The following is a 13,461-nucleotide window of genomic DNA, read 5'->3' as shown; positions in this document are numbered from 1 at the left end:
AATCGGTACTGTTCTTCTAGGACTGGCTTAGCCCCTATGAAGTTAGTACCTGGATCTGACCAGATTTTCTTTGGATGACCTCGTAATGCTGTGAACCTCTGGTAGGCAAATAGGAAACTTTCAGTGGATTGAGAGTTCACCAGGTCTGTATGAATAGCTCTGGAAGCCATGCAACAAAATACAACTCCCCAAACCTTCAGTGACACTCTTTTCTTGACATCATCCTTGACTTGGTAAGGTCCAAAGAGGTCTACTGTTGTGTATTTGAAGGGGGCAGCTGGTTCTATCCTCTCTGGAGGTAGATCACCCATTATTTGCTGGCATCTTTTTGCTTTAATCTTTCTGCAGAGTATGCAGTCTTCGACCACTTTCTGAGCAGTTCTCCGACCCTTCACGACCCATGCTCTTCTTCTCATCTTGAGCAAGGTTCCAGCCACTGCATCGTGGTTCTCCTCGTGGGCTTCTCGTGCTAACAGCGTTGACACCCAGGCTTCATAAGGCAAGATAGGGACAGCAACTTTATCCTCATTGAAGATCTGCATTCGACCCCCACAGACCAACAAGCCAGTTTCTTGGTCTCTGTAGACTGCCAGCCTGTCTGTGGTTGTGCTTGGGAAGGATGCACCTTGCTGTGCCGCAAGAAAGATGTCTCTTAGGGCGTCTTCTCGCTCTCTCACTGAGATGACTTGTGAAGACGACACTGCCTCCCACTTTGGACTGTTTGCAGTTTGTCGTCTCCCTCTAATGAACTTCTTTGCTGCTCTCCAAATCCAAGCAACTGTCTTGACGAGTCTGCTTAGGTTGCTGAACCGCTTGACGTTCACAAGGTTTAGGACAGCTGATCCTGCTGGTGGCCTTTTTGGTTGTGTTTGAGTTGGTTCCTGATCCTGCTTTAGTTCTGATGACTTTTGTGTTTTGGCATCCTCTGGATCTGATGTCACTTGTACCTTGGCCTTTGCTCTGGTTAGTGCAGCAACAAACGCTTTCTTTTGCAATCTGTTGACACTGTCTCTGGCAGCTGTCGCCAACTCTTTGGCAGATTTAATTGGCCATTCATCCACTGGTAATTTCAAGAATGTTGGTCCGTTTTGCCATTCTGAACTTTCATCCAGGTCTTGAGGACTGGCCCCTCTGGTTATGATATCAGCAATATTAAGAGGACCAGGAATCCACCACCAGTCTTGAATGGCTGTTGTGTTCTGGATCTCTCCGATTCTGTTTGCGAAGAAAGTCTGATAACCATAGCTCTCTCTATGGATTGCACCGAGGACTGTTTGGCTATCGATAATATGGAACCACTTGCTGTGCTGCTCAAAGTACTTTTTGAGACGTGAGGAAAACACGGCTCCGCACATCTCTGCCTTGACAGCATCACCTTTGTGGTCTAAAGGAGTTAGTTTCGCCTTGGACTCCACCAGAGTGACGAATGGGCCTTGGTTGGTGTTCCACCGGAGGTACATCACAGCGCCGTAGGCATGCTCGCTTCCATCTGAGAATGTTATTGCCCAAGGTTTTCCAATGAAGCTTGGAGGCGTTATGGCCCTGGTGAATGTAACCTGCCCGAGTTGCACATACTCTTCGAAGAGTCGGATTGCATCTTCTCTGAGGCTGTCTGACAATGCTGTATCCCAGGTGTCTTTGACAGGGCAGCTGTCGTTCTTTGCCTCCTGGAATGCTCTCCACACAAGGATGGCACCCTTCTGCTTGGCAGGAGTTACCAGGCCAACTGGATCATATAAGCCTGAGACTTGACTCAGGAGGTTCCTTCTTGTCAAAGGGTTTGGGGTTTGCGCTCTTACTTGGTCTAGTAGAAGGTCTTGGCCAAGTCGCATCTTCATCTTTCTCTTTGAGAAGTTAATGGATGACATGACATGGAGTTTGTCTTCTTCCACAAGGTAGCCTAGACCAAGCGCTTTGTTATCTTCATCCCTCATTTGATTCGGGAGGACCATGTTATTAACTTTGGTCTTTTTAGGTTTGTTGTTGTTCCCCTTCCTCCCACTTTGGCCTGAGAAGACCCATGGCTTCAACAGGAAACCTCCAGCTTTCAGGATTTGCTCCACGTTTGCTGTGATGGTTCTCAGCTTCTCGAGGTCGTTGTGAGACGTGAGGATGTTGTCAACGTAACTGTCCTTTTGTAGTACCTCACGCTCCTCGTCAAGGTGGGCGAAAGGAGGTAGGTTGGCTGTTTCTCGCATTGCGAGCTGTGCGATGCATCCTGCAGGCTTGTCACCAATGTTGACTCTGGTGATGGCGTACTCCTCCAACTCTTTGTCCTCAGAATCTCGCCAGAGGAACCTGTGGAGATGCATCTCTCTATCTTCCAACCATACAGAGTTGTAAATTTTTCTGATGTCCCCTAATGCAGCATTGGTTCCCGCTCTGAACCTCAGAAGGACAGCACGTATCTGGTTAAGGACATCTGGCCCCTTCATCAGCAGGTCGTTCATGCTGGTGCCTTTGAACTTTTGACTGCTGTTCCAGACGAGTCTTACTGGGGTTGTTGTAGAGTGTGGGTTTGGTGCAATAAGGTGACTCACAAACCATATTGGTCCTTTCCAGGTCATGATCTGCTCTTTAGTCAACTTGATTGCAGCTCCTCTGTCGACCATGTCATGCACTTGAGCTTTGTATGCAGACTTCCATTCTGGTTCTTTGGCTAGCTGCTTCTCCGTCCTCCGGAATGTTGCTTCAACTGCACTTCTGTTGTTCGGCAGTGAGGCTGGATCCTCTAGCCAGGGATACTTTGCATGCCAATGTGGTTCTCTGCTGTGATCATCGCTCATGACATAGGTCAGTCCATCCTTTACCACCTCAAGCTCCCTTTCTTCGGCAAGGGTCATTTCTTTACCACCGGGCTGGCAGTTTCCGCACCGGCAGCCTCCACATCTGGGCTCGCATGCTGTGCCAATGCTGTCCCATTGCCACCATTTCAGGAAACTCTCTTTGCTGGTCGAAGCAGTTGATCCCAGTATTTCAGCTACTTCTTTGCTTGAGGGGTTTTGTTCTGGAATGTGGTTAGTGAGCTCTTCATATTTCACAGCTGCTGCTCTCATTGATCTTGCAAAGTGTGTCTTTGACATTGACATGTGGGCTGACACTTCAATCTCCTCAAACAGTTTGGTGTGGGTTCCTCCAACTGTTTTCCCGAGTGGTCCGTCCCACAGTACAAGGTTTCCCACGACTCTGATCCTCTGAGGAGCTAGCTGGCCTTCTCTGTGGCTGATGAGAAGCTCGACTTCTTTGGGCCTCACAAGCTCATCAAGAGGTACGTCTGGGAAGAATGGCTGCAGTTGCTCAGGTGTCACACTTTTGTGGACGTCTGCAATGTCGTCAAGCCCATAACAAACCAACTGATGTGCTCTCAGTGTGCCCTTGGGGGTGGATACACGGATTTTGAGAAGATAGCGCTTTGTCTTTACTTGGACCTTCATTCCGCCAACTCCGTGTACAACGAGCATGATATCTTCACTCTTGAGATCCAGACGGCTCGCCGCTCTGTGAGTGATGTAATTTGTGTCGGATGCTAAGTCGATGAGTGTTCCTATTTTCTGTCCGGCGTTAGCTGTGGCGACGAGTAGCATCATGATCACGGGAAGCTCTTGCATTCCACTCTTTTCAAGTAGACTCTGGTCATTTGAGGTTTTGAAGACTCTGGAGGCAACATTTGAGAAAGCCTCCCTAAACTGCTTTGCTAGGTCTGGGGGGAGATTTTTGATGAACTCTTCTTGACCCTCTGTGTACTTCTTTTTGCCTTTATCCTTTTCAGATCTGTCCGACCTCTTTGCCACAGATTTGGGACAGAGGTAGAAGTGATGCTCAGGAGTCTGTTCATTTCTGCAGTCTTGGTTTTTGCATAGAAAGCCAGGTTTGCAGAATGACTGGTCGTCGTGAACCTCAAGGCATCTTGTACACGCACCCAACTTTCTTATTGAAGCCTTCTTTTCTGCTGCATTCAGAGCCCTGAACTGCTTGCAGAAGTAGAGCTTTTTCTTGTGTTTGGCATCGCCGCAGACTACACAGCCTTGGTCATCAGCTGACTTTGTAGACTTGGTTCTGGCACTTTTCTGCTCAATTCTGGTGTCTTTCCAACTCGGCTTACTTGGTTTACTTGGCTCATCATCTCGTAGCTGCTCGAGCTCCTCATAGATAGTCTCTTGCTGCTTGAGAAATGCCAAGAGAAAATCAAACCTTCTATCTGGTGTCACACCATTTTTTGGATCGGCTACATACATAAGCCACTCTTTCTTGAGGGATTCAGGGAGTTTACTCTCTATTGACTTTGTTACGAGAGGATTCTTTATGGCGCCTGTGTCTCCAAGGTCACTCAGGTCCCCGAGTGCTTTCTCCACGGCTTGAATCAACTCGACAATTTTTCTTGGTTGGCTACTTCTGACAGATGGCATCTTCTGCAGGTCTTCCACTATTTCGATGGCAATAGCCGTCCGATTGCCATAGCGGTTCTCCAAGACACGGAGAATGTCATCTGCAGTGTTATAAGTAGTGAGACGAAAGTCTTTCTTGATTCCGTCATCGAGACTGTCCAGTAACTGTATCTTTTTGACTTCTTTGGAGCCGGTTGGTTCTCCTTGTTTTTGGAGCGACTCCCAGTCTCTTCTCCACCTGTGAAAATCACGCTTGTAGCCAGAGAATTTGGGGAGAGCTGTGGGTTTCAGCTTAATGGTTGGGGTAAAGGTGGGATGACTGGCAGCGTTCGTTGCTCCTGACCTTGTGTCTTCCTGTCGTCTCACCATGATGAACTCAGCCTTTCTGGAAATCAGACTGGTTGCTTGGCGTTCGATCCCTTTCAACCGACTGCGGAACTCCCTCTGGTCTTCCACCGGAACCCACTGCTGCCACTTGCAATGAGCTCCCTTTGCGGTCTCCACCAGTGATTTCAGATGGTTGAGCATGAATTCGTAGGCCTCATGGTTGCCATCAGGACGTACTCGAGCGACACGCTCACACTCAGCTTCTGCTAGTTCCACAGCTGTGCACAGTTCATCTCCAAACTTTTGCCAAAGCATATCTCTAAGTAGCTCTCCAACTTCCTTCAGCTTTAAGTCACATTCATTTGTGGTCTTTGCTATGTCGGCTTTTTGCTGTTCGGTCAGCTCGACTGACTCCTCTGACTCCTCGTCTTTCAGCTCTGCCTCCTTTGCTGCAATGACCTCCGCCATGACTTCCTCATTGGTTTCCATGACCTTTTCGGCTCCCATTGAGAGTTTATTGAAGCTATCTTGGAGCTGGTCTTCTGACATGCCGTCGTGAGTTCTGATGATACTGTTAGCTAGTCGTGTGAAGGATCGTTTTGCTGCAGTCCGCTCACTTTTGAGCTGCTCAACTGTTTTCCTGACTGTGGGGTCAGCCATGTTGGATTTGGGTCCCCTGGCTGTTTGCAGGGTGGTATTTTATATTTTCTTGGTCACTGTTTTCACTGTTCCAGCTTACAGCTCCGGTTTTTCACTGCCAAGCTATGTAGTATATTTGCAGTTTCCCCGCTTGAAAGGGATGATACAGTCCATAGGAGGTTTTAACTGGGTTTCACTCATACAATGACCACAACTTTGGTTTTCCTTTTAGTTCTTCTTTACTTTAGTTTTTTGTTGTTGCAGTACAGCTTGTGCAGGTAGTGTGTAGTAGGTATAGGTATAGGTATAGGTGAAAAACCTTAAATGAAAAATAAAACATAATCACTGTAAATATAATGCACATGAAATAATAAATGCAAAATATAAATGCTTTACATATATTTTTTAACACTTGTGAATATTGTTTTTACTTTCTTAGTGTCTTTTTATGAATTAGGTTTTTAAACAGTTTTTAACAAATGCAGTCTCATATGAAATGCAAATATAATAGACTGAATTTTAGCAGCATTCAAACTGTTCCTATCAATCTACATTTCTCAATAAACAAATCACATTTGTTTTTAAAACAACAATCATGTTGCTTTAACTTGAGGACATCAAACAAACAATTGACATTGAACTACAACGCACGTTCTAACGTGCGCCACAAACGGCAAGTTTTATGACTCTTAAACAAACAAACAGTTCGTCTCTCACCGGCTGCCTCTCCAGCTTTTTATGGCTGCACCAGTGCTGCTTTGATGTGTTCTGCGCGACGTTGCTGTTGCAGGACGCACGCTTGTTTGTTTGGTAATAATGGAGGATTGTGGAGGATTCTCCTCCTTCTCCCTTCTCTTCCACTGTGGTTTGGTTTACAGGCTTCTTTCAGGGGTGGTGCTTTATAGTGTAGCGAAGCTGATTAGTGATTGGGGAATGATTTCAGACAGCTGCCACTCTGTCAATCAGCCCGACTTTTTAACCCTTTGATATCCAGTGAGGATTTCCAAGTTGACTTCACAATATTTGTATACATATTCCTAGGCTGGGAGGCGCTTGTAGACAGTTTCACACACACACACTATATATATATATATATATATATATATATATATATATATATATATATATATATATATAGGGACTCCTGCACATCCAAAAAACCCTGTTGGAGGTGCAAGTCTAGTCAGCAGGTATATCAAGGGACTGCACACTCCGGGGAACAGAGATTTCCTGGAGTGGAGGGAACTTACTACTGCATTAAGTATTTTATTAGCACTATATATATATTATTATATTTATATATATTTCTAGGCTGGGAGGCGCGTGTGGACAGTCATGGGCGGGTGTTCTACGTGGACCACGTCAACAGAACCACCACCTGGCAGAGACCCACCACTGCTGCTACGCCCGACGGCATGAGACGTTCCGGATCTCTCCACCAGATGGAGCAGCTCAACAGAAGGTACGCTACGAATAAAGGTTATTATAGTTTTTAATTTTCATTTGGATATTTTTAAATTCTTTTTTTTCCCTTAATGTTTTCTATTTCAGTTTAGTTTTGATTTGTTTTTATTTTTTGAAAAGGCTTAGTTTTTTTGTTACGTTTCTATTAGTTTTTAGTACAGTGTGGTGTAGTCAGGAGCGAGCTTCAAACAGCTCCGAATTGAACTACTTAAACCCAATACGTTATTGAGCGGAGTCCCTCAGGGCTCTATACTAGCAACTTTTCTCTTTTCACTCTACATTCAATACCTTCGCTGGAAATAGCAGATCGACAAGCTCATAACTAGGGATGTTCGATATTGACTTTTTTACCGATATCCGATATACCGATATTGTCCAACTCCTAATTCCGATACCGATATCAACCGATACCGATATATGCAGTATTTTATTTTCACCAAAAGTCAACTAATTGTAACAACATCACATATCTAATAAAATTAAATAGCCGTAATATCAATATAAAATCTAATAAATCTAATATAATACAGTGATGTTGTTAGGTTTTCAATAAAGTGAGTCCTGGGACTCTCTGGTGGTCATTTGAATGAGTCCCACTAATCTTAGATTAGATTTTGGCCTATTTTACAGTGCAGAAGCATAATTGCTTTGATGCCTATTACATTCACGAGCGTCAGCTGGACACAGACACACACACACCTGCCCTCTGCAGCGTTCTAATTTGAAAGTGACTGGACTGTCTCATTTCTCTGTAAAAGCCCTTGAATATGATGGAATATGAGTAAGGATTACTGTGATTATGGTAAAATCACATTTCATATCACACACACCATACAGTAAGAACTCCTGTAACTTATTAAAACATATTTTTTTAACCGATTCCGATATGTTGCGATATTACATTTTTATGCTAATATCGGCCGATAATATCGGACATCCCTACTCACAACTATAGGGCTAGCTTCCAAAGAGCACATGGGTAAAGAACACTTCCAACAGCTGGGGTGGCTCCCCCTGGAAGCTAGGTTTGTCCAACTCCAATTCAATGTGGTCCTTATCATCTACACTCACAGTTCAATATGGTCCATAGCATCTACACTCACAGTTCAATATGGTCCATATCATCTACACTCACAGTTCAATATGGTCCATAGCATCTACACTCACAGTTCAATATGGTCCATATCATCTATTCTGAACAGTGGGCAGAACATCATCTACACTCACAGTTCAATATGGTCCATATCATCACAGTTCAATACGGTCCATATCATCTACACTCACAGTTCAATATGGTCCATAGCATCTACACTCACAGTTCAATATGGTCCATATCATCTACAGTCCAATATGGTCCATATCATCTATACAGTTCAATATGGTCCATATCATCTATACAGTTCAATATGGTCCATATCATCTATACAGGTCAATATGGTTACAGGAGCATTCACGTGGCCTCCTCCGTGAGTAGCAAGAAATTATGCAAGACCAGCTTGCGAAACTAATGTCGCCAACCAGTCATCACCCATCTGGCAGACCGGGTTGCAAGAGGCCGGAGGGACACCGTACATCCACATCAGGACGGGTGGCCATCCCGACCATCGAGCGCCAGGTTCTGTCAGTGCTCCAGCTTAATGTAGAGGGCCTCACCACGCCAAACTGGAAGTCACCATGCTGACTCCCACAAAGTAGCAGTCAGGAGACACACTGTGAGAGTGATAACATCCTCAAACTGCCCGGATTCCAACTTGCTGGGTCAACCCACAGCAAACAGCATGGACTTGCAACCTTTGTCAGGAATGACCTTAGCTGGACAGCCACTGGCCAATCTATATCAGGCTCGAGCATCGAGTGGCTGTCTCCTAAATTGCAGGCCACATCGGTTGTCAATGTTTACAAGCCCCCCACCACCTGCACCCGCCATCTATGCAGGGGACTTCAACTGCCAACACACAGATTGGGGTTACAGCCATAAAACAGCAAAGGAAGTGAATCGGCTTCCAGCGCCAATCCGTTGCTGCTGTTTGACCTGAAAGAACCCCCAAGCTTCTTTTCCGCACACTGGAATACCCACACACACCTGGCCTTCGCTGTGTGTCACAGAGACGAGTTCTGGAAAGGTTACCCCGCTCACACCATCGACCGTCCATCATAAAAGTTCCGTCTCTGGTAGAGCCAGTAGCAGGGAAACCCGTCAGGAGATGGAACTTCCGAAAGGCAAACTGGCAGTCATTCACTGAGGAGACAGAAACTATGTGATGTGGTACGATGTGGACGCAAGGTATGCAGCCTGCTGCGAAGTACAGCTTGGGGCAGCAAGGAAAACCATCCCCCGTGGCTTTAACACAAACTACATCCCGGGCTGGGATGAAGTGCAGCCACCTCCTGCATGTCCACCAGCAGGCAAGCTCCAGGGAAGAAGTCGATCAGTCTGCAACGGCATTCCTGCAGAAGCTGAACGCCACTCGAAGGTCAAGGTGGACTGAAGTTGTCGAGTCAATCGACTTCACCCACTCTAGCCACAAGGCGCGAGGGACAATCAACCAGCTGACAGCAGGGGCGGACTGGCCATTTGGCGTACCGGGCATGGGTGGGCCGCTGGGCCACAAAAATATTTTCGCTCCCGTTTTAGGATTATTACGGTCATTTCCGGATTGCGCGGCCCAATTATTAATAATTGTTAATGTTTGGGCTGGGATGCTTTCCAGCAGGGGCCTCAGTGCGGCTGCAGAGTTCATGTGCAGCCTAGGTGCTGGGCTGAAACAGTGAAACAGAAACGCTCCCCCCCCCGTTGACAAAACGGACTCGCCCCCCCCCCCCGTTGACAAAACGGCCCGGGGGGTGTCGGGCCGGTTCGGACCAAAATGCCAGGGCTGAATTTTGGTCCCAGTCCGGCCCTGGCTGACAGGCAGAACACCGTCGGCCCCCAGTAACAGCAAAATGCCCCAGCTCTAGAAATAGGTCAACAATACAAATGACGCTAGTTTTTTTCATTAAGAATGGCTGCTTCCCGGGTGCAGATAAAAAACGTTTCCCGCACAACATTACTCCTTGTAGAGTGATGTTGGTATCCTCCTTGTGTAGGGCAGCCAGTGTGGATGCCAACATGTCAGGAGACTTCACAACAGCTGAGCTCAACATGGCCATAAGCAAACTCAAACCAGGCCATGATTACATCCACCCTGAGTTTGTGACCCACCAGAGTGCAAATACATCTGCATGGCTCTGCTCGTTCTAGCATGCTTCCAGAGGTCCAAGCTCCCGAAGATCTGGCGCCGATGCTGTCATAGCCCTTCCAAAGCCAAACAAACCTGCTGAGGACCCTAAGTCCAACAGACCCATCTCACTGCTCTGCGTCCCATTCGATGTGGGACCTGAGACGAGGGTGTGGCTGTACGCTACTGAGCTGGACATATGATGATGACACACGGAGGAAGAATATGGTCCATATCATCTACACTCACAGGCCCCCTGGGTATCTTATGGATTTATTTTGTAGAAGTGGTGAAGTGCATCATGCCCATAATACCAGAGCCAGCATTGCAGATCTGTACCCGCCCCAGAACCGAACAAATATGGGTAAATGCTCATTTAGACACAGTGGAGCAGTTAATTGGAACATGTTACCACTGCACATCAGTAGTCATAACTTGTTTAGGAAAAAGGTCAAATCATGGCTTCTGGTGTTGCCGCGGTTGTCTGTTTAATTCATCTATCTATGCTGTTAATAAGATCTTAGTTTGTCACAGAGTTGTATAGTTGTTTTTTTTAGTGGGCTTAGGGATCAATGTCTGTTCTGTGTCGATGGGGAGTATATTCCATGCAGACAGAGCTCAATAAAGAACAGTTCTCATCATAACATTCTTTTGAATAACATTCGATTTAGTTTTAGTCACATTTTAGTCATCTGAAATGCTATAGTTTTAGTTGGCTAAATATCATAAGATTTTAGTCAACTAAATCTACAGTTTATTTAGTCGAGTAACATGTATCTTGACGGGCAGTGATGGCGTTGTAATGCCTGATTTATACTTAGCTGTGTGCTGATGATCGGTTATTTTTGGAGTGTGACACCTGTACGCAACCATGCTATTGTTTTATTTGTCTATAAAATTCTCATTATAGTTTTAGTCATTTTGTTTTATGGTTAAAATTATTATATATCCCTGACAGGTATCAAATTGATTACTGTCTTTGATGCATTTATTGATTAGAGAGAGCCCTAACGAGTTTGACACTTTTATGGCCCAATCAATCAACTCAGTGCACAACCCCTTTGAAGTTCAAAGCGATCAATTAAGAGCTCCGGCCAAGCACCCCCTCTCCCCCCACAAACTTTTCAGTCCCTGCAAAGGGATGCATGTCAATATAAACAGTGGAATGTCAACATAAACAGTGGAACAAAACCAAAATACAACCAGAGGATTTCTGCAGGAAAACACACCAGCATAATTATATAGTGGCTGATAGAGGGGGGAAAAAAAATATATATATATATATATATATATATATATATATATATATATATATATATATATATATATATATATATATATTTTTTAGGCTCAAAGTTACCTAGTCTGCCTTTAAAGATATGCCTGATTTATACTTAATTGCGCGCTTGTGTCGTGCACCAGAAAATAGCCGATCTACAAGCTCACATCAGCTATTTTCCGGCTTTAGGCTTACGGTAAATGTCATTTTTATTTTAAATGGCATTCATAAAATCGTTGCCTAAAATGTTGATGTCTTCACAAGTATAGTAATATAAACCTGTGTGTGTTTGTGTGTGTCTGTGTGGGTGTGGGTGTGGGTGTGTGTGTGTGTGTGTGTGTGTGTGTGTGTGTGTGTGTGTGTGTGCACACGTGTGTGTCCAGGTACCAGACCATCCAGCGCACCATGGCCAGTGATGGAGGAGGAGGAGAGGATGAGGAGAGAGAGGGTGAAGGTGGGGGACAGAGGAGCGAGGATGGAGAAGCCCTGAACAGTAGCGAGACTGACTCCACACCGGCCGCCAACAACGGTACGTTGAGGTGGGACTGAGTCACTGTTTTGCAAGTTCAAGTAAGTCTCAAGTCTTTGCTCTCGAGTCCAGAGTCAAGTCCCAAGTCAAGATAGGCAAGTCCCAAGGCAAGTCCCAAGGCAAGACTGGCAAGTCCCAAGTCAAGTCCCAAGGCAAGTCCCAAGTCAAGAATGACATGTCCCAAGTCAAAACCCACGTCCCAAGTCAAGACTGTCAAGTCTCAAGTCAAGTCGCACGTCAAGCCCCAAGGCAAGACTGGCACGTAAGTCAAGACAGGCAAGTCCCAAGTCAAGACAGGCAAGTCCCAAGTCAAGACAGGCAAGTCCCAAGTCAAGACAGGCAATTTTCAAGTCAAAACAGGCAAGTCCCAAGTCAAGAAAGGCAGGATTCAAGTACAGTCCAAGACCTAATAGTGTGTGTATTGTGTGACTTGAAGTCTCAAATCAAGAGAGAGAGCTCAAGTCAAATCACGAGTCATTGGCGTTGAATTCAAGTCGATTCCACATATTATTTTGATCTGATCAAGTAAGTCTAAAGTCATCAAATGTGTCACTCGAGTCCAAGTCAAGTCTCAAGTCCATGTCTCACTTCCACACGTCGGATCAAACCATACTGGGTCACTTTTTCAATCAAAAAGGGAGGAGAGACATGCACTTCCACACCCAAAATTGGGCTGGTGCTAAGCGAAAAAATAAGGAGAACACTCGCACACTGTGGGCTCCAGTTGTAGGAATTCTTTCAGGTATGATTCAATATATCAAATGCATTACAAAAGTAGTTTACCTTTTCAATTTAACAAAAGTATTTTTTATATCGTTTCTGTATGGAGAAACCTTGTATCTCCATATTTCAATGTTTTGTTTTTCTTTTCGTAAATTAACAACCCTCTTTGACATACAAAAGTGTCACACAAAAGTAGTGAAAATTGCAAATGTACAAGCTCACGCCTCGCGTTGTGTATTTGTTAGTTATATACACATTAATGTGGTAAGTTACAGTTATATACACATTAATGTGGTTTGTTACAGTTATATACACAATAATGTGGTAAGTTACAGTTATATACTGTACACATTAATGTGGTTTGTTACAGTTATATACACAATAATGTGTAATTGTTACAGTTATATACACATTAATGTGCGTTTATTACGGTTATATGTACACATTAATGTGTACTTGTAACAGTTATATACACATTAATGTGCGTTTGTCACAGTATTAATGTGCGTTTGTTACAGTCATTTACACATTAATGTGCGTTTGTTACAGTTACACATTAATGTGTGTTTGTCATAGTTAAATACATACTGTGTCTGTGTTATATTTTACATACACATGACAGTGTGTGTGTGTGTGTGTGTGTGTGTGTGTGTGTGTGTCTCGTATCTGTGAGTATTTGTGTAGAGCTTCATGACGAAGGCCCGCCCTCCTCTTCCTCGCAGAGTGTCAGCAGTCAGAAGCAGCATCTGCTTCTCCACAGTCCTGCTGTCAAGTTCATCACCCACCCCGAGTTCTACACCCTGCTGCACGCCAACTATGTGAGACATTCATTCATCCAACCATTCATTCATCCAACCATTCATTTATTCATTTGTCCATTTGTCCATTTGTCCATTT

At 44.8% G+C, this 13,461-nt stretch overlaps 1 protein-coding gene across 3 annotated transcripts in view; it reads left to right on the top strand.

The window, feature by feature from the left end:
• The window catches only part of hecw1b (HECT, C2 and WW domain containing E3 ubiquitin protein ligase 1b), a 135,905-nt gene that overhangs the window by 57,135 nt on the left and 65,309 nt on the right, over positions 1–13,461 (top strand). For all 3 annotated transcript variants that reach the window (XM_080440629.1, XM_080440630.1, XM_080440628.1), the window contains exons 19-21: positions 6,663–6,813; positions 11,696–11,841; positions 13,249–13,382. In XM_080440629.1, the coding sequence (XP_080296755.1) occupies positions 6,663–6,813; positions 11,696–11,841; positions 13,249–13,382 (431 nt within the window). The remainder of the gene's footprint in view (positions 1–6,662; positions 6,814–11,695; positions 11,842–13,248; positions 13,383–13,461) is intronic.

The sequence above is a fragment of the Gymnoscopelus braueri genome (assembly GCF_963280865.1).
Source record: "Gymnoscopelus braueri genome assembly, chromosome: 10".
Taxonomy (NCBI): domain Eukaryota; kingdom Metazoa; phylum Chordata; class Actinopteri; order Myctophiformes; family Myctophidae; genus Gymnoscopelus; species Gymnoscopelus braueri.
The sequence above is the reverse complement of the archived record's forward strand: the minus strand, read 5'-3'. Positions and strand labels throughout refer to the sequence as shown.